Genomic DNA, 24,594 nt, shown 5'->3' on the forward strand with positions numbered 1-24,594 from the left:
GAAAAACTCGAGACCTACAGTAACCATATAGGATGGTCTGAAATTAAAACTTTTTAACTAAAAGCAGTTTACGGCAAGTAGTCATGTCCTAGGCTGCAATCTTCCCTGACAAAAGTCCATCTTTACCTTAATTGAGCCTGTCTATTGTCTTTTACATCTATAACATTTCTTCGTAATGTCAAGGTAACTTCCCTTTTGCCAAACCTCAAGTACAACCACCAGAGCAGAAATCACAAATGCTCATATTGTTACTGCTAATTGTTGACTGTTAAACTATGCTGTACCCACCTATGCAGAAGTAAGCGTGTATCATTTTACTTTTTTTATCCAATCCCAGAGGTCCCCCTGCACCCTGCTTTGCTTTCTCCTGCCTCCCAAATCTATCACCCTTATGCCACCTCTTGACTGTAATGTATAAAATAAGGTGCAAAACTGCCATTTTCTGGAGCATTTTCCCGATCTGTTGAGGTCTGCTTCCCAGCAATTGCTGTCAGTCTGGCTCAAATAAACTCATAAAAAGTCTTAGAGGCTTGAACATTTCTTACTTTCTTACATTGACAGCCTACTACTGAGGGATAAACAGAGACTGCACCTGATCCATTCAATGGGATCTAGCTAAGGGACCTTACCTCAGGAACAGAGTGGGAAGGGGGACCTGCAGGTAGGCCATTCATGGCCTCGTGATTTTACTCAATGTCAAGGCAGCACATAACACTGATCCTTAATTTTAGGTCTTAAACCACACCCTCCCTTACAAATACATACACTACCCCTAACTACCCATGCTAATTAAGAACCACTCCTAGACAGCAGAATGGTGGTTTCTAGAACTGAAGAGGGATGGGGCAAGACAAAGGAGATTAAAGGGAGTACCAAATATGGTGATGGAAAGAGATGAGACTTTGGGTGGTGGGCATACAATGGAGTACACAGATGTATTATAAAGTAGTACACTTGAAATCTATATACTGTTATTAACCAATGTTACATCAATAAATTTAGCTTTTTAAAACAGAACTGCCCTGGCTGGTGTGGCTGAGTAGACTGGGTGCTGGCCTGCAAATCAGAGGGTCACTAGATCAATTCCCAGTCAGGGCACATGCCTGGGACGCAAGCCAGGTCTCCACTTGGGGGCATACAAGAGGCAAGTGATCAACGTATCTCTTGCACATCGAAGTTCTTTCCCTCTGTCTCCCTCCCTTCCCCTCTCTCTAAAAATAAATAAAATCTTAAAAAAAAAAAAGAACCACTGCTCAGTATGTATGTCATCGGACTACTGCCTTTTCCCATGAGTGCCCATCTTAGAAAAAAAGCAAGCAATGCTCTATACTCAGGAGAGAATTTGGTAACTCAGTCTCCTAGAAATGGTACTTCATAACACGTAAATAATCTCAAACCCGCTTCAAAATTATTTCGAGGGATGAATATGAGAGGGGCAATAGTCAAATGACCAAGATCCGTTTCTACTGGCCTGATTCCAGGATAAAGTTGGGCAAATGTATTCATTTCTGTCTAAGGCAGGAATTCAAAGGAACAGCCCCTATATGTAGGTTGCCTGAAAAGCCCCTCAAAAATCCTAAAACCTAGAGACAAATGATTTAGGGGAGAATGATATTCACGGGTTTTTTAAGAGGTAGAGATGTACCTATCATGGTTTCCCTCTTCAGCAGACTGGGCTCCTAACACTGTCCAATAATCTAGACTAGAAAACAACTCTATACATCCCAAAAATTAAGACACCCACTTATTCCCTGACCCAAATCTCCATAAAAAAGCCCTTAAAAACAAAGGGTGGCTTCCTGATTCTTAATATGCTTTTCTATGGGGATAGAATATAGTGGATTTGAAAATTTAGTACTTAGAGTTGTATAAGGAATTAAGAGTCACAAAAGAAAATAGTCACAAATTTTTTTTAAATAGCTTCCTTTCAAATATCCTTTCTGGCTTGACTATTAATATCAACATCTATTTTATTTTATTTTCAATTACAGATGACATTCAATATTATTAGTTTCAGGTGTACAACATAATACCTAGACATTTGCACAATTTACAAAGTGATCTCCTGTTGGTAACTACCCTGCCCGGTTTCAGAAGCTATAACCCTCCCATGGCTAAGGCTGAGTGAGACCTTCGGACCATAAGCCACTAAGGAGACAAAGCTTATCTCCCTGGCAGGAGCTGCTTTTGCTCCTTTTACTTCATCCATAACTGGCCCCCAATGCTTGGTCAGTTAGCCAATAACAGGTAAGATTTCCCAAGGGGGGAACGAGCTAAGACAGGCACGATCACGGAGAGGTCCCACGGAAGGACTTGGGAGGCTATACCAAAAGCAGGTGATGGACCCTCACCCCTCGGCTTTGACATAGCCTGAGTCCTCATTCTGTCTGCAAGAAGTCTCCTAATCTCTTGGCTGCCTTACTTCCCCTGCCTGACTTAAGCCTGAAACAATGACAGAGGGCCGTGCAGCCCTGTGCTGGAAAGGGCGGGTTCCCCAGGTGATCAGGGCTGAGAAAGAATAGGTAAAGTCCTGTGAAACTTGCTTTGCTAAGAATGCTCTCAATTAAATGATAAGGGTCTGAGCAGGAAATGAGTTTATTCCCCAAAGTTTTGTAGCCCTTTAGCTAACAAACCCAGACTCAGAATAAGCCCTTGTAGTTCTTTGTATGCTCTCTATTGTTTGATCTTTACTGTCTGACAATGATTAATGAGCTTTACCTGTATTCCTGTGCAAACTGAACCCAATGAAAGCCTGTCAAGGCAAGGGCACACGTCTCCCCTTGAGAAGGTAGCCGTGCCGTCCCTTTTCCTCCACAGAACTCGGTAGTCCATATGAATTTATCTCATACCTCATCCATAACACCGCTGGCCGGTGCACGTGTCAATCTCCCCAGTAAGTCCAGTATATACCTGTCACCATATGTATTAAAATATTAAAATATTACTGACTATATTCCCTATGCTGTACATCCCCATGGCTATTCTGTACTTCTTAATCCCTCTCCCTTATGCATCCAGTCCCTTAATCCCCCTCCCACCTGGCAATCCTCAATTTGTTCTCTATTTCTGAATTTGTTTTGTTCATTCATTCATTTTGTTCTTTTTAAAAAAGATTTCTTTATTTATCTTTAAAGAGATGGGAAGGGAAGGAGAAGAAAGGGGAGAGAAACGACAGTGTGTGAGAGATGCATAGATCCATTGCCTCACACACTCCCAACTGGGAGCCTAGCCCAGAATCCAGGCATGTTCCTTGACAGGGAATCAAACTGGAAACCTTTTGGTTCTCAGTTCAGTGCTTAATCCACTAACCGCACCAGCCAGGGCCTATTTTGTTCTTATGTAAAAAAGATTCCGCATACAAATAGAGCCATATGTTATTTGTCTTTGTGGACACTCGGGTTGCTTCCATATCTGAGCTATTGTAAATAATGCTGCAATGAGCATAGAGACACAAATATCTTTCAGAATTACTGTTTTAGATTTCTTTGGATAAAAATCCAGAAGTGGAATTGCTGGGTCATAATGTAGTTCTATTTTTAATTTTTTGAGGAATCTCCATACTGTTTCCCATAGTGACTGTACCAACTTTCAATCCCACCAAAAGATTAAAGAGACTAAAGGGACATGAAACTAAATACAACACGTAATCATGGACTAGCAGGCATGAAAACAACATTTATCTTGGATATGCCCATCAGAACTCTTGGGTGATCGGGTTCATTGTCAGTGAGAAGTAATATCAACAGTGGGCTTAAAATATTCAGTAAACCATGTTGTAAACAGATGTGCTGTCACCCAGGCTTTCTTGTTCCATTTATAGAGCACAAGCAGAGTAGATTTAGCATAATTCTTAAGGGCCCTAGGATTCTCAGAATGGTAAATGAGCACTGGCTTCGAATTAAAGTCACCGGCTGCATTAGCTCCTAACAAGAGTCAGCCTGTCCTTCCAGGCCAGGCATTGACTTCTCTCTAGCAACAAAAGTCCTAGATGCATCTTCTTCCAACATAAGGCTGTTTTGTCTACATTGAAAATCTGCTGTTTAGTGTGGTCACCTTCATTACTTATCTTAGCTAGACCTTCTGAAGAACCTTCTGTGACTTCTCCTTCAGCACTTGCTGCTTCACCTTGGAGATAGCTTTTTACCTAAACCTCATGAACCCACCTCTGCTAGCTTCAAACTTTTCTTCTGCAGTTTCCTCACATCACTCAGCCTTCACAGAATGGAAGATAGTTAGGGCTTTGCTCTGGACTAGGCTTTGGCTTAAGGTAATGTTGTGTCTGGTTTGTTCTTCTGTTTCCCTTTCTTATCATGCATGTGTTCCCTGGAGTCACACTTTCCATTTCCTTCAAGAACTCTTTCTTTGCATTCACAATTTGGCTGTCACAAGAGGCCTAGATTTTGGCATATCACAGCTTTCAACATGCCTTCGTCACTAAGCTTAATCATTTCTAGCTTTTGATTTAAAGTGAGATATGCAACTCTTCCTTTCACTTGAACATTTAGAGAACACTATAGGGTTATTAACTGACCTAATTTCGATGTTGTTGACTCAGGAAATAGGGAGGCCCAAAGAGAAGGAGAGAAATGGGGAAACAACCATTTGGTAAAGCAGCCAGAATATACACAACATTTACAGATTAAGTTCACTGTCTTATACAGGTGCGGTTCATGGCGCCCGGAACAATTTCAATAGTAGCATCACAGACCAAAACAAATATAACAGTAATGAAAAAGTTTGAAATATTGCAAGAATTATCAAAATGTGACACAGACACATGAAGTGAGCAAACGCTATTGAAAAATGGAGTCAACAGACTTGCTTGACACAGGGCTGCCATAAACCTTCAATTAGTAAAAAAACACATCTGCAAAATTTTGCATCTGCAAAGTGCAATAAAACAAGGCATGCCTATATGTACTTTCATATAAGTTGAGCATCACAATAAGTGATACATACATTGTTCATACATTGCTGGTGGGAGTGTAAACTGGTAGTAACCTCTGCAGGGGGCAATTCATTGTTATCCATCCAAAGAACAAATGCGCATACTTTGAGACCAGAACCCTGCTCCCAGCTCATTTATCCTATGGGTATATCCCCACATACATTTATATTTTATAGATACTCATTATTGTTTTGTTTGTCATAACAAAAGATGCCAAGCAACCTAAATAACCATTAATAAGGTCCTGATTAAATACATTTGGCAAATCCATACAGTAGAATATCATGTAGTTTTTAAATACAAAAAGGCAGTTCTAACTGTACTGACAAAAAGATTTCAAAGACAGACTGTTACAGTAAAAATGCAAACTACAGAACAGTGCAGCTAGTGAAAAATCATTTGTATGGGAAAATATATTATACACAAATGTTTCCAAATAGAGAATATCTCAAAGATACCCAAAATACTGGTAATTGGTTGCATCTGGGGAAAGAAACTAGATAGCTAGGGATCAGGGAAGGGGGACTTCTTACTATATTTTTCATGACTTCTGAATTTTTTTACCATGTGCATTCATTACCTAGGTTTTACCTAAAAAAAAAAAAATGGTCACAAGGGACTACTGATTCTCTTCATATGAAATGTCCTGAACAGGCACCATAGGGATAAAAAGCAGGTTAGTGGTTACCAGGGCTGGGAAGAGAATGGGGAACAGGGAGACGACTGCTTAATTGTCCCTATTTTCCTTTCAGTGTGATGACAATGTTGTAGAACTAGGTAGTGGTAATGGTTACACTACACTGTAAACGTGCTAAATGCCACTGAACTGTGCACTTTACAAAGGTGAATTTTATGTTATGGATATTCTATCACAACAAAAAAATCAAACATTTATGAATTAAATATAAATACAACCAATAAAATTCAAAAATTGCATTAATTTGGTAGTGACTCTTTCCTGAAATTAGTAATCACACAGGTTCTTCTACAATAGAGCATATGATGGCTCAATTTTTTGGCCAAGCCTATTTGAACACACACAACCTTGATTTGGTAGGAGTGCACTACCTAGACATTCTGTCACCCCTGTGCTTATTTGCAGACATGAAACTTCAGTAATACTCCACAAGATTCAGCATATGCTTACTTTCATTCATATAATCTAACAGAAAACACAAATGAGGCAAAACGTTAACAACTACTCAATTTAGAACTGGATTATTCTCTTCTACATATGGAGGATATTTTTCAAGAGAAAAAGGCAATGGAGGAAAAATGAAGATATATTTTAACATTGGCTTGGACCTTCAACTCAAGGTGGATTAGATCTAGGATTGAAAGGTTATCAAAAGGAGAATGGACACTACATTGGTCTTTTGCCTCCATACTTTCCTATACACAACATCCCTCTCCAGCAAGCACCACAGAAAGCAATATGCTTCTTACAGTGCTGTTTTTCCCAGTTAACCTCTCTCTGAATGACAGGCAGGAAGGTTATCAGAAGGTTAGCACAGGTTCCTCAGTCCACTGAATGTACTAAATCAGAAAAGGATTAAGGAATTAAGGGTTGAGCAAATTAACTCTCTCTTTAATGTATCTTTTTTAAAAGATTGTATTTATTTATTTTTAGAGAGAGGAGAAGGGAGGGAGAAAGAGAAGGAGAGAAACATCAATGTGTGGCTGCCTCTCACGCACCCCCACCAGGGACTGGACCCAGCCTGCAACCCAAGCATCTGCCCTAGACTGGGAATTAAACAGGCAACCCTTCCATTCACAGCCTGGCGCTCAATCCACTGAGCCACACCAGCCACAGCCAGCTTTAATGTACCTTAACTCTTAACTCTCCTCTTATATTTAGCAGGGAAGGGAATAAGAAACCATAGTAAAACCCCAAATAAAAATCAACTACACCCCAAATAAGTAACATGTCATGTGTGATACTGTAGAGTCTAAGTATTATTCTCTGGAGAAGAAATTAGTTACCATGATAGAAAAAAAAAAAAAAAAATAGGCATACATTAACTGCTATAAGTTTGAGGGTAGAAAAGAAAGTGTAGGAAAATAGGACATTCATTTAACAAAGATGGGAGGGAGAAAAGAGGAAGGAAAGGAAGGTAGAAAGGAATCAGAGAGCAAACCAGTGAAACATGGCAGCAGCTGCACTGCCATGCCCAGAGCTGCTTTTGCAAAGCTCCCTGAATTGGTTCCAGCTCCAAAGTTCTTCCCAACTTTTCAAGTTATGAGGAACATAAATGGCACCAAGGAACCTGGCCACTTGAGAAAACACAGACTTCCTTTCTGCCTCAACAAGAAATGAACCCATTTATAGGTAAAATTCATTAATCATCACCAAGCTCAAGAACTTCCTTCAAAAGGCGTAAGCGCTAAGGCCCTTTTTGTTGATTTACACTGGTATCTTAAGGACGGCAGTTACAATTCTACAGACCAGCAGATGGGGCTCTCTCCCTGAATACGGTTATTTAACCAAAAATTAATAAAATACAATTTGGAAAAATGTAGTCCTGATGTTGCCTTCACAAGGCCAAATAAACATCTGTCAACAATCCTAATTATTTTTTTTATTACCTGAACAATACTGATCTATCACAGATACAAAAAGAACCATAATCATTATTTTAACTCCATCAACAAAGTAGCAGAGGGAATGTTTGTTAAATGCTTCGTTTTCCTGCAATTATATACCTTCATAATTCCCATGTAACCAACCTGAAGTTACTCCATGGACTACAATGAATTAATCATTTTACTTATTTCAAGTTCACCTCTCCAATTTTAGTAATCAACATGTTTTATTAGAAATGTTTTTTCAGAAATGTTTTTTCACGTCTTGAAACACATTTTGGTAACTGAGGAAAAGACCATATTTGACCATTGACTTTACAATGAACAATATTAGACATATACCTATTATAAAATATGAGATTTGAATTACATGGCTATTAATCCAGTCATTAAGAGAAATTATGAAACAAAAAAATCTAAATTGCCAACAATCTATTGGTTTTATAGCAATAACTTTCAAATGTAATGTTTTCATTCTAATAAATAATCAATGTAAATAATACTGTAATAAGACTGATCAAGTGTAAACATGATTAATAAGAAGTGCAGTCTTACCTGTACGATGTAGGGTTAATGTTGGCATTGCAGATGTTTCAAAACAATCTTTTCCCCTGTAATTATCCCCATGATTCATTTCTCTAGCACTTTCTTCAGCAGGCAGGAGATTTAAACTGCATACTCTGGGATCAGTTTGTGATTGGTGGAAAGTATCACCTGCAGCACCCTATTAGAATGAAATATGCAGAAAATATCTGATTTTCCATATTTTTACATATAAATTCCTAATTTAAAACATGTGCTACCAGTTTACTTTCTCTGTATATTAATAGGGAATAGATATTTAAAGTAAATTTTAAATCCAATTTTTATTGTATTTTAAATTAGTCTTAATTATGTCTAAAAGCTGAAAGATGAGATAAAAATTGTGTTTATAATTATAGTGTATTTTAAATAACATACCAGAAGAGCTTTTAAACAAGTTTTAACATGCTATTTTCATAGTCAACCACTCTTTTTCTTGCTAAATTTCTCAATATTAAAATCAACACTTACCCCTAGCTGGTGTGTCTCAGCGGACTGAGTGTTGGCCTGTGAACCAAAGGGTCACTTGTTTGATTCCCAGTCAGAGCACATGCCAGGGTTGCAGGCTGCATCCCCAGTTGGGGGCGCAAGAGGCAAGTGTACACTGACAATTCTCTCCCGCTCTTTCCCCCTCCCTTTTCCTCTGTCTAAAAATAAAATAAAATCTTTTAAAAAATAAATAAAATACCTGGCTGGCGTAGCTCAGTGGATTGAGCGCAGGCTGGGAACCAAAGTATCCCAGGTTCGATTCCCAGCCAGGGTACATTCCTGGGTTGCAGGCCATAACCCCCAGCAACCGCACATTGATGTTTCTCTCTCTCTCTCTATCTATCTCTCTCTCTAACTCTATCTCCCTCCCTTCCCTCCCTAAAAATAAATAAATAAAATCTTTTAAAAAATTGCTTTTAATAAATAAATAAATAAATAAAATACGTATTGCTAATTTGTATAATACTGCCAGTATGTTGTTTTTATTTGTTTAATTTATTAAAACTTTTATTTATTTATTTTTAGAGAAAAGAGGAGGGAGGGGAAAAGGGAGAGAAACAATGACATGTGAGAGATACATCAATAGGTTGCCTCTAGCACACCCCTAATTGGGGTCCTGGCTCACAACCCAGGCATGTGTTCTGACCAGGAACAGAACCTGTGACCTTTGTTAGCAGGCACTCAACCCACTGAGCCACAATTGCCAGGGCTATATTTCAGCAAGAAATATAGCCCTGGGACAATACAAAGGACAATACATTTCCTTGTCTTTTCAACTTTCTGAAAACCACCCAAATTCCTTGGTTTGTGGCCTCTTTTACCACTTCAAAGCCAACTATGTTGCATCTCTCTAAACCTGCTTCCATGATCACTTTCTTGACCCTCTCTTCTGGCTCCTTCTATTTTTTACTATATTGGGCCGGTAATCCAGAATAACCATCCCATCTCAAGGTCCTTAATCACTTAGTCAAAACGTTCCTTATGCCACATGAGGTAAGATATTCACAAGTTCCAAGGATTAAGACATGGACATTTTTGGAGAGCCATTTTTCTGTCTACGACAGTATGTTTGAGTTTTTAAAAAATAGTAACTCACATTGTCATACCTTTATAAATATTCATTACAATAAACTTTGGAGACATTCAAAAAACCTATCTGGTAAGGTTTTAAAGTAAGTCATAGAAATAAACTAATGGAGGTCATAAATTTTATTTTTCCAACATGTTATTTTGATACAATTTCAGAGTTATAGAAACATTCCAAAAATAAGATAAGAAAGTCCCATACACCCTTTACCAGATTTAGCACATGATTACATTTTGTTCCATTTACTTTCCTTCTTTCCCTGCCTTCCACCTCCCTTGTGTGTATGTGTGTGGACACATTTCAGAGTTAGCTGGAGGCACTGTGCTCCGTTTCCTCTAAGTACTTCAAAGTGTTTACTGAATGCCACATTGTTGTAAGATTCCATTTATATCAAATGTCCATAACAGGCAAATCTATAGAAACAGAAAGTAGATTAGTGGTGACCAAGGGCTGAGGGATTTGAAGAAATAGGGGAATGAGTGCTGTTGTGTATAAGGTTTCTTTTCAGAGTGATGAAAATGTTCTAAAACATTGATTGATTTTAGTAATTGATTTTAGTAATTGTTGCACAACTATGCATATACTAAAAACCACTGAACTGCAGTAGCTAGGTTGTATGGTATGTGAACTATATTTAAATAAAGCTTTTTAAAGAAATATTTAAAATGAAAAACTATGTTTTCTCCTTATGTTGTAGCAAGAATTCTAAAATTACGTAGGATTAAACAAATGCAGACCAGCCCTGACAAATGTAACTCAGTTGAAGTGTCATCCCATAAAACAAAAGGTTGTAGGTTCAATTTCCGGTCAGAACATACGCCCTGGTTGCAGGTTTGATCCCGGGTAGGAGAATGTATGAGAAGGCAACCAATTGATGTTTCTCTCATGTTGATGTTTCTCTCTGTCTCTTTTCCTCTCTCCCTCTCTCTCCAAAAGCAATGAAAAAATGTCCTTGAGTGAGGAAACACATACACACAGTGGTAATTATTGCACAACAGTGTGAACTTAATGTCACTTACTTGGACCCTAGAGAATGGCAAAATGGCAAATTTTGTTACATATATTTTACCTCAATAAAAAATAGAAAAACATTAATAAATTTTAATCTCCATAGCATAAATGGATCAGAGAATTATAGAGTAGCAGAAATATGGACTGCCCATTTTATATACTTTCTATATACTTTCTATACACCTAAGACCAAAACAATCCTTTCTCTTAGTAGTCAAGTGCATATTTTAAGACTGCTTCAAAGCATTTACTTTTTATAAGTAAAATGAAAGGAAATGTCCAGAATAAATCATTATTTACATATTTCTCTTTAAACAGCCTTACCTAAAGTTTTCACTCATTTGTATTGTATCTTTAAACAGAACACTCATCAGAGTAATTTTTTTTACCCCTAACCTCAAAAAGGTATTTTTTTACTGTTACCAAAAGTTTATTTCATGGACCCAACTGTGTGTCATTCCTTTTTTTTAAATTTGGTCATTATTTTTAAGGTTTTGAGAAGACTTTGTCAGAAATGCTGAAAAATCTTATAGGCAGTAATATCTTTAACTCTTTAAATAACATCCTTTTTTAATATGCACCCAAGGATATGTTCACTGATTTTAGAGAGAAAGGAAGAAAGAGAGAGGGAGGGAGAGGAACATCAATCAGCTGCCACCCTTACGTGCCCCACCTCACAGCCTAGGCATGTACCCTGTTCAGGGATGCAACCTGTAACCTTATGATGCACAGGGCTCCGCTCCAATCAACTGAGCCACCCAGCCAAGGCTAAATGGCACTTCTTATAAATACATGCTTGTCTATATTATGCTGCCTTTACTTTTTTTTTTTTACCTCAAATAATTGCATATCTGGATCCAGCTTTGTAATCTCTTCATTCAGACTTAGACCACTTCTTGCGGGTGGTATAAATTTTGGTTTTTTGAAGGGTTTTCCCTGCAACTGACTTGGTGCTGCAGATCGTCTCATAGCCAGCACTACTAACCTGAAAAATACTAAAAACAAAAATCACCCATAAATATGATTGGCATCACCTCCAAATATAAAAATAGCTCATCACTACAACCATATCTTTAAAAATATAAGAGAATAAGCCAAAGCAGTTCGGGGTGGCAAGGCATCTGGAACCTGGACATAGTCGGGCACAGAAGAGCTCTTAGGGATCACGAGTGGGGAGGGGCCTCCAGGGTCTTCTTATGTCACCCATGAGAAATTGGTAGCTGGAAAAGCCCAGCCCCTTCAGACAGGGTGACTGTCACCAATTTACAGCTAGCCCAATGAAATGCAAATGGATGTGATGTGAGTTACTGTTGAACCAAGATGGCAGAGGAATAAGTAGAAACCACACCAGCCCCCTCCCAGAATCAATCTGGAATTTCAACTAAATTGCACAGAAATCATCCTGAATAACCAACTGAACACAAGCTCGAGAGAAGCCTTCTAACCACGGAGAGAGGGAAGAAGCCACTTAACCAAACATGACTGGTAGGAAGTGTAGAGGGGACATAAGAGGGCTGAGTTTCCACAGGTGGCAGCTGAAGTTCCACAGGGATATTTTAGCGGCAGGGGGTTTCCCATGAGAAGTGTGAGGTCTAAACCCCAAGCTGAGCTCCCCAGCCTACAGCACCAGAGCCTGGAAAGAAAGCCAGGTAACATCCAGCTGTAAGAAGCAGCAGGGTTTCTGCCTGCCAAGGAGAGACTGCTGGAGATGCACAGAGCCTCTTAAAGGGCCAACACACAAAATTTCATTTGCAGCCACTTACCCTAGGGTCCAGCAAAGGAAGGGGAGAGTGGACTAGAGACGAGTGAGGAGAGTCTGGGGCAAGTGGCTCTGGGGAGAGAACTGAAGGAACAGCCACCACGATCCCTGTGCTGAGTCATTCCCCATAATGCAAATGCAGTTTTTCTCAGGCAGTGCAACCCCCTTCAAGTGGCATCAGCCTGATGGGAAACAATAGCCTTACCTGCAGGAATCACTCTGCCTCACCCTGTGGAGCTTAAGCTGACTACTGAGTCCAGCTTGAGGCTATATCAGTGATTAGTTTAACAACTAAGGCACAGCTCTGGAAGCTCTAAGACTTTAGCTGACCCTCCCCTGGGTCTGGTGCTCATAAAAGCCAGCCTTGGTGCTCATCCGGGTTCCTTCTGTGCACAAACAGGCACAGCTGAGGGAGCCACATGCCACGGATCACTGATGGCTCCAAACAGGTTACCCACGCCCAGTCATAAGCAGCACCTGACAAAGGCCTACAACAGTCTTTGCAGATCTACCTAAAACACAGAAACAAATACAAAGAAGCAACCAAAATGGAAAGACAGAGATCCCAAATGAGGAAAAAAACAAAAAACAAAAAAACAAGAGAATTCTCCAAAAGAACTAGATAAAATGGAGTCAAGCAATTTACCAGATAAAAGTTTAGAATAATGATTATAAAGATACTCAGCAGCACCCTGGCTGGTATGGCTCAGTAGATTGAGTGCAGGCCTGTGAACTAAAAGATCATCAGTTTGACTCCGGGTCAGGGCGCATGCCTGGATTGCAGGCCAGGTCCCAGTTGGGGGCAAGGGAGAGACAATAGATTGATGTATCTCTCATGCATTGATGTGTCTCTCCCTCTCTTCCCTTCTCTCTAAAAATAAATAAATAAATCTTTTAAATAAATAAAAATAAAGGCATTCAACAGTACAAAAAAGACATAGAAACCATAAAAAGGGACACAAGTCAAAAATAAAAATGCAATATCTGAAATAAATAATACACTGGAAGGAATAAACAGTAGGTTACATGAAGCAGGGGATAAATCAGTGATTTGGAAGACAAGGTAGAAAAAAACCAGCCAGGCAAAGCAACAAAAAGAAAAAAGAATTTTAAAAAATGAGGAGAGCTTAAGAACTATTTGGACAACAAGAAGTGTAATAACATCCACATCATGGAAATACCAGATGAAGGCAGTGAGCAAGGGATCAATAACATATTTGAAGAAATAATGATGGAAAACTTCTCTAATCTGGTGAAGGATACAGACACCCAAGTCCAGGAAGCTCAAAGTCCCAAACAAGTTGGACCCAAAGAGGCCTACACCCAGATACATCATAATTAAAATGTCAAGACTTAAAGACAAGGAGAGAATCTAAAAGCCACAAGAGAAAAGCAGGTAGTTACATACAAGGAAGTACCAGTTAGACTGCCATCTGATTTCACCACAGAAGCCTATCAGGCCAGAAGGGAGTGGTGTGAAATATTTAAGGTGATGATCAGGGCACATGCCTGGGTTGTAGGCCATGACCCCCAGCAACCGCACATTGATGTTTCTCTTTCTCTCTGTCTTTCTCCCTCTCTTCCTTCTCTAAAAATAAATAAATAAAATAAAATAAAAACAAATTATCTTCAAGTAGATTAACTTTAAAAAAAAAGAAATATTTAAGGTGATGAAAAGCGACGACCTCTAATCAAGGCTACTTTACCCAGCAAGGCTATCATTTAAAATTAAGAGAGAAATAAGGAGCTTACCAGACAATAAAAATTTAAGGAGTTTGTTAACACCAAACCAGTAATGCAACAAATGTTAACAGGCTTGCTTTAAGAAGAAGAAAAAAAAAGAGAGAAAGAAAAAAGAAACAGAGGAAAATAGACTATAACAAAACAGCAGACTACCCCAAAACAGCAGAATATACATACTTTTCAAGTACACATGTAATGTTTTCTAGGGTAAACCACATGTTAGGACACAAAACAAGTCTCAATAAACTTAAGACGACTGAAATTATGTCAAGCATCTTCTCTGATTATGATGCTATGGAACAAACAACAAAATGGATATATATATATATATATATATATATACACATATACACACACATATATATATATATATATATATATATATGCTGTCTCCAAGAGACCCACCACAAACCAAAAGTACACTCAGACTAAATGTAAAAGGATGGAAAAAGTCATTTCATGCAAATGGAAAGGGATAAAAAGCTGGGGTAGCAGTGGTTATATCCCACAAAATAGACTTTAAAACCATAGTAAGAGGCAAAGAAAGACAGTACATAATAATACAAGGAACTATCTAACAAGAGGATATAAACCTAGTAAAACATTTACATACTCAACACAGGAGCATCGAAATATGTGAAGCAAATCTTGATGAACATAAAGGGAGACTGACAGAAATACAGTCATAGTAGGGGATTTTAACACCCCATTGACTTCAATGGATAGATCTTCCAGACAGAAAATCAAGGAAACAGCAGCCTTAAATGACACACTAGATCAAATGGTTTTAATTTATATCTTCAGAGCATTTTACCCCAAAACAGCAGAATATACATACTTTTCAAGTACACATGTAATGTTTTCTAGGGTAAAACACATGTTAGGACACAAAACAAGTCTCAATAAACTTAAGACGGCTGAAATTATGTCAAGCATCTTCTCTGACCATGATGCTATGGAACTAGAAATTAATCACAAAAACACTGAAAAACACGTAAAGACACGGAGCTAAATAATGTTATTAAACAATGAATGGGCCAACAACTAGATCAAGGAAGAAATCAAAAGATACCTGGAAACAAATAAAAAGTAGGACACAACAATCCAAAATCTGTGGGACATTGGGAAAGCAATCCTAAGAGGGAAATTCAGGGCATTACAGGTCTATTTCAAAAAAAAAACAAGACAAAGCTCAACTAAACAATCAAACTGTACACTTAAAGAAACTCGAAAATTAACAACAAAGCACAAAGTGAATAGAAGGAAGGCAATAATAAAGAACAGAGCAAAGGTAAATGAAATAGTCTTTTTAAAAAAATGATACAAAAAGATCAGTGAATCCAAGAGGTGGTTCTTTGAAGATAAGATTGACAAACCTTTTACCCATACTCATTAAGAAAAAAAAGAGAGTACTCAAATAAATAAAATCAGAAATGAAAGAGGAGAAATAACAACTCTCGCCAAAGAAATACAAAGGGTTGTAAGAAAATATTATGAACAACTATATGCCAACAAATGGACCAACTGGAAGAAACGGATAGATTCCTAGAAACATACAATCTTCCAAATATAGATCAGGAAGAATCAGAGAATCTGAATAGACAGATTATACCTAGTGAAATTGAAGCAGTAATCAAAAAACTCCCAGCAAACAAAAGCTTTGGACCGGCTGGCTTCACAGGTAAATTTTACCAAACAGTCCGAGAAGACGCAATCTGGGAGCAACAATGTAAATAAAACCACCAAGAACCAACAACAGACCTCCTCTGCTCTTTCTGCATTTTGTGGCTTAAGCAGCTCCTTTCACTTTATCGCCCCAAAAAAACGGCGTACAAAAATCTTCTGTTAATTAACACCTTACAGGAGAGTGTATTTAGACTAATGCTGGAAAAAAGAAACCCAAACGCCACAGGTGCAGATCGGGCGTCCACCACAAGCGTATCCCCTACCCTCACCCCGCGCCCTGCGCCACCAGCCACCGCAGGGCCAGCAGCTAGGAGGTCCTTCACACTTACGATCCCGCTCCTGGACCCGCAGGAGGCAATCACCTTTCCTCCTTCCTCCGAGGCCTCTGGCGCCTCTCGCAGCTTTGTCGGCCACGAACCTACAGGAAGCCGCAGTCTCACCTGGAAGTTCTCCTTCAGTTTGCGACGGATCCGAAAGAAGCCGCGTATCCAGCAGGAGGAACTGGAGTAGCGATCACCTCCCTCATTGCCAGAGGTGCTCAAGGATCCCGCCTTGGTACCGCCAATCGCGGGAGAGCCCGTTGCGCGTGCGCACTACCTCCCACTACTGCAGCGTCCAGTACAGCCGGATTCCCATTGGACGACCTTACCGCGCATGTCTCTTTGCATTTGTCTTAGAGCGCTTGCAGGTTTCTTCAGGTTTTGGTTCGATTCAAAAAAGATATTTATTCGGTGCCTACAGTCCGAAGATGTAGATGCTGAGGCTAAAGACCTCATTTTATCTTATTTTTATTTTTTGTTTTATTTTAATTGTTGTTATAGACCTCATTTTAAAACATGACATCTGAAATCTAAGAGTATCTACACTGAGATGTTCTTGCAGTTTGATGATCTGCCTAGCAATATTTGCTTTGAAAAAAAAGGTATAAAATAGATTTTACCATAAAGTTCTTAAATTATGTTGCGTTTTAGAAATAAAATGACTTCACCAACTTTGTTACAACTAATTATACTTTTAAAGTATCTGGTCCAAATAGGCAAACTGACTTTTTAAAAGTGGCTTACCACCTTTTCATACCTTCGATAAATAAGTCATGAATCTTTTAAGTAAAAGTATCCCCAAACCAGACCACCATCCGCAGTATCTAGAAAAAAATTCCACTTTGAACAAAACACTTAAAAATATGACTAGAATAATTTTCAACTAGTCTGATTTTCAAAAGCCATTAAAACTCAAAAACATGTGATGAATTAGAGAGTATCAAATTTTACCACATTGTGGTAGAATAGCTATCATTTTTATACTAAATCATTACCATTTTTTAGATTTTATTTATTTACTTATAGAAAGAGGTAAAGGAGGAGAGAAAGAAAGGGAGAAAAACATGGATGTGCAAGAGAAACATCAATCGGTTTCCTCTCACACACTCCTTACAGGGGACCTTGCCCACAATGGAACAGAGAGCTTTCAGTTTTCAGGAGGACACCCACCCACTGAGCCATACGAATCAGGGCATAAATTCTTATAATTTTTTAACATTATTTTGGCAAAATCCATGTTTTAAATAAAGATGTTATTTGTTGTATAACAGCATATGTTTGTGTTCATGTTTTAAAAGTTAGGACTAATTTTCCACAATAAAGATTAGGACAAACAGTGAAATTATAACTGATAAAATTATTAAAAAATATAATCAAAAAGAAATACAACCCTAGTTAGAACATAGCAAAATGCTTTTTTTTAAAAATAGTAAATTGCAAAGAGTTATATTTTATAGAAATTATTTATGAGGGGGAGAAATCAAACTCACTTTTTATTCTTTCTAAAAAACATTATCACCATGAAATATTTATAGTGCTTCACTTGATTTTTTAGAATATAAGGTAAAGATGGGCTAGAAAGATATCTGTCATTTTAGTCAGGAAGAATACACCTATTTCTCAATGCTAAAATAATTATTACATAAATATGTAATTTGTAACTATCTGCATTTCAGTCACTAAGTCAGCCTGTGAGATCAGATATCTTCATGCATTCACAACTATTCAGAGCCAACTATGTGACAGAAGGAGAAGAGGAAGAGCAAGAAATTGAAAACTTACTTGAAAAAATAAGGAAGGAAAACTTCCCCAAACTGGCAGAAAAAACTAGACGTGCAAGTCCAGGAAACTCAGAGAGTCCCAAAGAAGTTGGATCCAAGGAGAAACACACCAAGACACATCATAATTACATTACCCAAGATTAAAGCTAAGGAAACAATCTTAAAAGCAGCAAGAAAAAAGGAGACAGTTACCTACAAAGGAGTTCCCATTAAGATTATTAGATGATTTCTCAAAGGAAACCTTGCAGAAAAGGAGCTGGAAAGAACTACCCAAAGTCATGAAAAACAAGGACCTACAACCTAGATTATTCTATCCAGTAAAGCTATCATTTAGAATGGAAGGGCAGATAAAGTGCTTTTCAGACAAGGTAAAGTTAAAGGAGTCCATCATCACCAAGCTCTTATTATATAAAATGTTCAAGGGACTTGTCTAAGAAAAAGAAGAAGATCAAAACTATGAACAGTAAGTCCTGGCTGGCGTAGCTCAGTGGATAGAGCGCGGGCTGCAAACCAAAGTGTTGCAGATTCGATTCCCAGTCAGGGTACATGCCTGGGTTGCAGGCCATGACCCCCAGCAACCACACATTGATGTTTCTCTCTCTCTCTCTCCTTCCCTTCCCTCTCTAAAAATAAATAAATAAAATCTTTAAAAAAAACTATGAACAGTAAAATTACAACTAACTCAACTATCAACAGCTGAACCTAAAGATAAACAAACAAATCAAATCAAATAAGCAAACAACCAGAACAGAAACAGAATCACAGAAATGGAGATCACATGGAGGGTTATCGGCAGGGAGAGAGTGGGGTGGGGAGAATGGGCGGAATAGGTACAGGAAAGAAGCATAATTGGTAGGTACACAATAGATAGGGAGAGGTTAAGAATAGTATAGGAAATGGAGAAGCCAAAGAACTACGTATGACCAATCGACATGAACTAAAGGGGGAAAATGTTGGAGGGAGGGGTTTCAAGGTGGAGGGAGATAAAGGGGAGAAAAAATGGGACAACTGTAATAGCATAATCAATAAAATATATTTTTAAAAAAATTTTAAAAGATTTTTATTTATTTATTTTTAGAGAGAGGGGGAGGCAGGGAGAAAGAAACACCAGTGTGTGGTTGCCTCTCATGTGGCCCCCACTGGGGACCTGGCCCACAACCCAGGCATGTGCCTTGACTGGGAATCGAACTGGCAACCCTTTGGTTCGCAGCCCGCGCTCAATCTATTTAGCTACACCAGCCAGGGCTAAAAAAATTTTTTTAATAAAATAAAATTGATTGAAGTTGCATAGCTAATAAGTGAAGAGCTAGTTCTCAAACCCAGGCTGTTTGGCTTTAGAAAACTTCTCTGTATCATCATGTTTTTTTTTGTTTGTGTTTTCTTTTTTTGTTCAGTTACAGTTGTCCCCATTTTTCCACTCATTGTTCTCCCCTGACTCGTCCAACCCCTGCTCCCATAGACAATCCCCACCCCATGTGTCCTTGTGCATGGGTCCTTTGTATGTTCCTTGACTTTACCCTTCCCCCCCTTTCCTCCATTATCCCTATTCCACCTCCCCTCTGGTCACTGTCAGTTTGTTCTTTATTTCCACGTCTCTGGTTCTTTTTTTGCTCATTTGTTTTGTTGATTAGGTCACACCTAAAGGTGAGATCATATGGTATTTATCTTTCACCACCTGGCTTATTTCACTTAGCATAATGCTCTGCAGTTCCGTCCATGCTGTTGTGAAAGGCAGTTCTTTCTGCTGCATAGTGTTCCGCTGTGTAAATGTACCAGTTTTTTGATCCACTCATTTACTGATGGGCTCTTAGGCTGTTTCCAGTATTTAACTATTGTAAATAGTACTGCTATGAACATTGGGGTGCATAGGTCCTTTTAAATTGTTGTATCAAGATTCGTAGGGTATAATCCCAGCAGTGGAATCGCTGAATCAAAAGGCAGTTCCATTTTTAGTTTTTTGAGGAAATTCCATACTGCTTTCCACAGTGGCTGCACCAGTCTGCATTCCCACTAACTGTGCACTAGGGTTCCCTTTTCTCCACAGTCTCACCAGTACTTGTTTTTCATCACAAATTTACTTGTCACAGCCCCAAATAAAAATGTTTTTATAGTAATCCCATGCCAATTTCTAAAATAGATATCTTCAGACTGGAGCCCTCTGGCTGCATTTGCCTTGCACCCATGTTTTGTTTGGCATAATGTTTTTAGTTTAATTTTAATAACTGCCATATTTGAAAATGGATTTACACATCATTAATAATCCAGAATTTAGGGCTTCTCTTTAAAAGAGTCAGAAGCACACCTGTTAGGGTGGCTATGATTAAAAAAACAAATAGAAAACAAGTGTAGGTGAGGATGTGGAGAAATTAGACCCTTGTTGGCAGAAATGTAAGTGTGTAGTCACTATGGAAAAATGGATGCTTCTTTTAAAAAATGAAAAAGAATTACCATATGATCCAGTAATCATACTTCTGTGTATATACCCCCCGAAGAACTAAAAGGTCCTGAACAGGTATTGGTACATCCATGTACATAGCAACATTATTCATAGTAGCCAAGAATTGAAAGTAATTCATGTCCATCAACAAGTAAAATGAACAAAAAGGGGTATATACATGCAATGGGATATTATTCATCCCTATAAAGAAGGAAACATCGACATATGTTGTAAGATTGATGAATCTTGAAGACATTTTACTAAATGAAATAACCAATGGAAAAAAAGACATATGCCAGTTATATAAAAATACACAGAGAAAGTAGAATGGTGGTCACCAGAAGTTGGAGAAAGAGGGAAATGAGAGTTGTTTGATGGCTATAGAGTCAGACTTACAGGTTCTGCAGACTGATTGTACAACATGAATATTCTTAACCCTACTGACCTGTACCCTAAAAAATGGTTAAATGGAACAATGTTTTTTATTGTAAGTTATAAACAATTTTAATGTAAAATAGCATTTAAAACATAAAACAAGTCTTTTTTAAGGTTTTATTTATTTTTAGACAAGGTGGGAGAAAGGGAGAAAGAGAGGTAGAGAAACATCAGTGTTCAAGAGAAACAATGGGTTGTGTATGGACCCAGCCCGCAACCCAGGCATGTGCCTGTGAATCAAACTGGCAACCTTTTGGTTCACAGGCCGGTGCTCAGTCCAATGAGCCACACCAGCCAGGGCAAAGAATCTTTTTAAAGAAGTTAGAAGATCCATCAGCATTGGACCCAGCAGCCATGCAAGGTATGCATGAGCTGAAGTTGACGAGTAGTTTCCTTTACCACTGCAGGCCCTCTCCAGGGCCACCAGAGATGTCACTTCCAGTTTTCTCCCTGGCATTGAAGCCAAACTGTCAAATGCCAATTCTTCTCCAGTTTCCACAGGCTATTCTTCACCAGTTCTCCTCTCTCATTTCTGTTACTTTGCAGGCCACTGTTACAACTTGAATTTGCATCTCCTTCTTCAGCTGGTGAATTTATAGCACCCTCTTAAGATCTGGCACATTGTGTCCTAATCTATGAATTTAAAATAAATATCACATATATAATTTTTCCCTTCAACTAGTCCTTACACAGAAACTTTTAAAGATGTTGTTTATGGTCTGACAAACAATTGTAATGTGAAATCTCTTTTCATTTAGCTATTTTAAAGATACCATTACTTGGAGTAACATCAGCATCACATAAGAGGACATTTGTAAACCAAGAAGGCTTCCTCTGCTCAGCATAATGGGTTACCTTAAATATCCACACGTTAATACAGCTGAAGGAGGGTGTATTGGCACACTAGGAGGAAAGGGCAGAAGAGGGGGAAGAACGGGATGGAGCCTGCAGTCCTGGTTTCCCAGACACCATGGTTAAGCCTGGAGGCCCAGCGAACACAGCAGTGGCAAAATAGAGGTGGCCCCCACACCATGGTAAGGGCAGGAAAAGGGAGGCACCTGACTCCAACTCTCTCCCCCAACTGTGATGGTGATCATACCATCAGAGAACCTGGTAGTAGCAGCAAAGATGCATTTTCAGCTTCCCAGACACAGAACAGCAGCACCAGGAGCCGTGGGAAAACAGGTGACCGTGCAGTGAACTCCCAAAACACATTCCCTTACCCCAACATGCCACATCATCCTGCCATGGTAGCACTGCCCCAAGACCTAAGACCAGGGCACAGCAGGGACACCCACCACCCACAATGGCACCAGCAATTCCAGGGACAACAGGCACCACACAGGTAAGAAGAAGAAGAAGAAGGAAAAAAAGGCCCTATAGCACTATCTATTGAAAAGGAAGAAACCTGTTTACCAGTCTGCTGAATTGTTAAAATGAAAATGGTACCTAAATGAGAAAAGTGTTCACTATTTTTACTATTTCAAAGTTGCTGGATGAAAAACAACACCTCACACACCATGAATAACTTCATGGTAACATGAAATTCTTGTTACCTTGTTATAACAAAGGCTGTCTGTAACAAGAGGCAAAGGACAGCCAAGCAATTGCACTTCTGGATATTTATCCAAAGACACAGAAAATACTATTCACTGCAGCATTATTTACACTAGCCAAGATACGAAAACAACTAAGAGACCATTAATAGATAAATGGATAAATAAGAAGTGGTGCACATACATATACAGTGGAACATGACAGCCAGAAAATCTTACCACCTGTAATAGCATGGGTAGACCTTCTGTGTTGTACTGAGTGAAATAAGTCAGAAGACAAATGTCTTATGATTTGCTTATATATGAAATTTAAAAATGAATACTATGAACAAGCTGAACTGAAAAAAACTCAGATACAGAAAAGATTTTGAGTTGCCAGATGGGCAGTTTGGAGGGATGAGTAAAAAACGTGAAGGGATTACGAAGTATATTGGTGGTTTCAGAATAAACATGGGGATGTAAAGTACAGTATAGGAAATATAGCCAATAATCTTGTAATAACTATGTATAGTGTCAGATGGGTACTACTGGTTTGGCCAAAAAGCTCATTTTAACTTTTCTGTAAAATGGCTCTAGTAGCACTTAACTGTGTTTAACTTCATTCAAAACAATTTTGTTGGATTGTATTGTGACATCTGTTATATCAGTGTGCATTACAAAAAACATCAAAATTGGTGAATTTTTGTGTAGACACTGTAATATTGAAGATGGAAGAAAATACACATTTTCAGCATGTTATGCTTTATTATTTCAAGAAGGGTAAAAATTCAACTGAAACACAAAAAATGATCTGTGCAGTGTATGGAGAAGGTGCTGCCAGAGTATGTCAAAAATGTTCCACAAAGTTTTGTGCTAGAGATTTCTCTCTGGACAATACTCCCCAGTCAGGTAGACCAAAGTTGATGGTGATCAAATTGAGACATTGAGAACAGTCAATGTTCTACCATTCAGGAGACAGGTGGCATACTCAAAATGTCCAAATCAATGAAGTTATTAGTGAAAATGAAAAATGTGTCTTTTATTTTATGGAAAAAAATAAATGGAGCTTTTGGCCAACCCAAGATTTATTGGGGTGATCACTTGGTGGGCTATGTAATTGTCTAATCACTGGGTTGTATACCTGAAACATATAATGTTGCAGAACTAATTTAAATATAAAAAATTATTTTAAAAAAAATTAGAACCTAGGCCCTGGACAGTGTGGCTTAGTTGGTTGTGTGTCATCCTCTAGACAGAAAGGTCACCAGTTTGATTCCCAGTCAGGACCATGTGCCTGGTTTGCAGGTTCTGCCCCTAGTCACAACTGATCAGTTTCACTCCTCTTTCTCCCTCCTTTCCCCTCTCTTTAGAATAAAAGAAAAAAAATTTAAATAATAAGCTAGCCAACATACTTTTGTTTTTATTTTTTATTTTAGAGAGAAGGAATGGCAGGGAGAAAGAGGGAAAGAAAAATCAATGTGAGAAACATCGACTGGCTGCCTTCCACATGTACCCCAACCAGGGAACAAACCAGTGACCTTTTGGTCTGTGGGACGATGCCCAACCAACTGGCTGAGGCACCCAACAAGGTTTTAAATCCTCTTATCACTTTTGAGTCACGCTCCTCAGCTTCCTGAATCTGTAAAATTAAGGTAATACCTCCTTTGCTGGACTGTTAAAATGACTGAGTAATATGTGCATGAAAGAAATAGTCTACATGTTAAATTCCTTCCCTTATCATTTATCTAAGTTTCTTAATCAGGACATTTTTAATTTGCCTGGTATTAATTTGCTTTTACTGTAGTAATTCAGTACTTTGGCTGGTCTAAATTCCTGAGAATTATACTAACAGTCAAATAGCATAAACAACTTAGTATTTCTCAAAAAGATAATATCCAACTTAAAGCTAAAAAACAAATTGGGGACTAAATAGTAAAGGAAAACATATAATAAAGATTATATATTTAAAAACAAACAAAAAAAAACAAATTAAGCCCTGCCTGGTGTGGCTTAGTGGATTGAGTGCCACAAATGTGAACCAAAAGGTAACTAGTTTGAGTCCCAATCAGGGCACATGACTGGGTTGTGGACCAGGTCCCTAACTGGGGGCGTGTGAGAGGCAACCAATAGATGTCTCTCTCCCTTCCCTTCTAAAAAATAATAAAATCTTTTTTAAAAAGTCAAGAAACATACTTATA

General features: G+C 38.4%; 1 protein-coding gene across 4 annotated transcripts in view; it reads right to left on the reverse strand.

Annotated features, from left to right (window-relative positions):
* The window catches only part of RAD54B (RAD54 homolog B), a 77,633-nt gene extending 61,186 nt beyond the window's left edge, over positions 1–16,447 (reverse strand). Inside the window, exons 1-3 of one of the 4 annotated variants that reach the window (XM_028533956.2) lie at positions 16,329–16,447; positions 11,535–11,695; positions 8,087–8,255 (exon numbers count right to left, since the gene is read on the reverse strand). In XM_028533956.2, coding sequence (XP_028389757.1) covers positions 8,087–8,255; positions 11,535–11,669 — 304 coding nt within the window. In that variant the 5' untranslated portion in view covers positions 11,670–11,695; positions 16,329–16,447. The other 3 variants (XM_036031253.1, XM_036031256.1, XM_036031255.1) reach the window with 3 other exon arrangements.
* Positions 16,448–24,594: the final 8,147 nt, after the last annotated feature.

This window comes from Phyllostomus discolor, chromosome 7 (assembly GCF_004126475.2).
Source record: "Phyllostomus discolor isolate MPI-MPIP mPhyDis1 chromosome 7, mPhyDis1.pri.v3, whole genome shotgun sequence".
Classification (NCBI taxonomy): Eukaryota; Metazoa; Chordata; class Mammalia; order Chiroptera; family Phyllostomidae; genus Phyllostomus; species Phyllostomus discolor.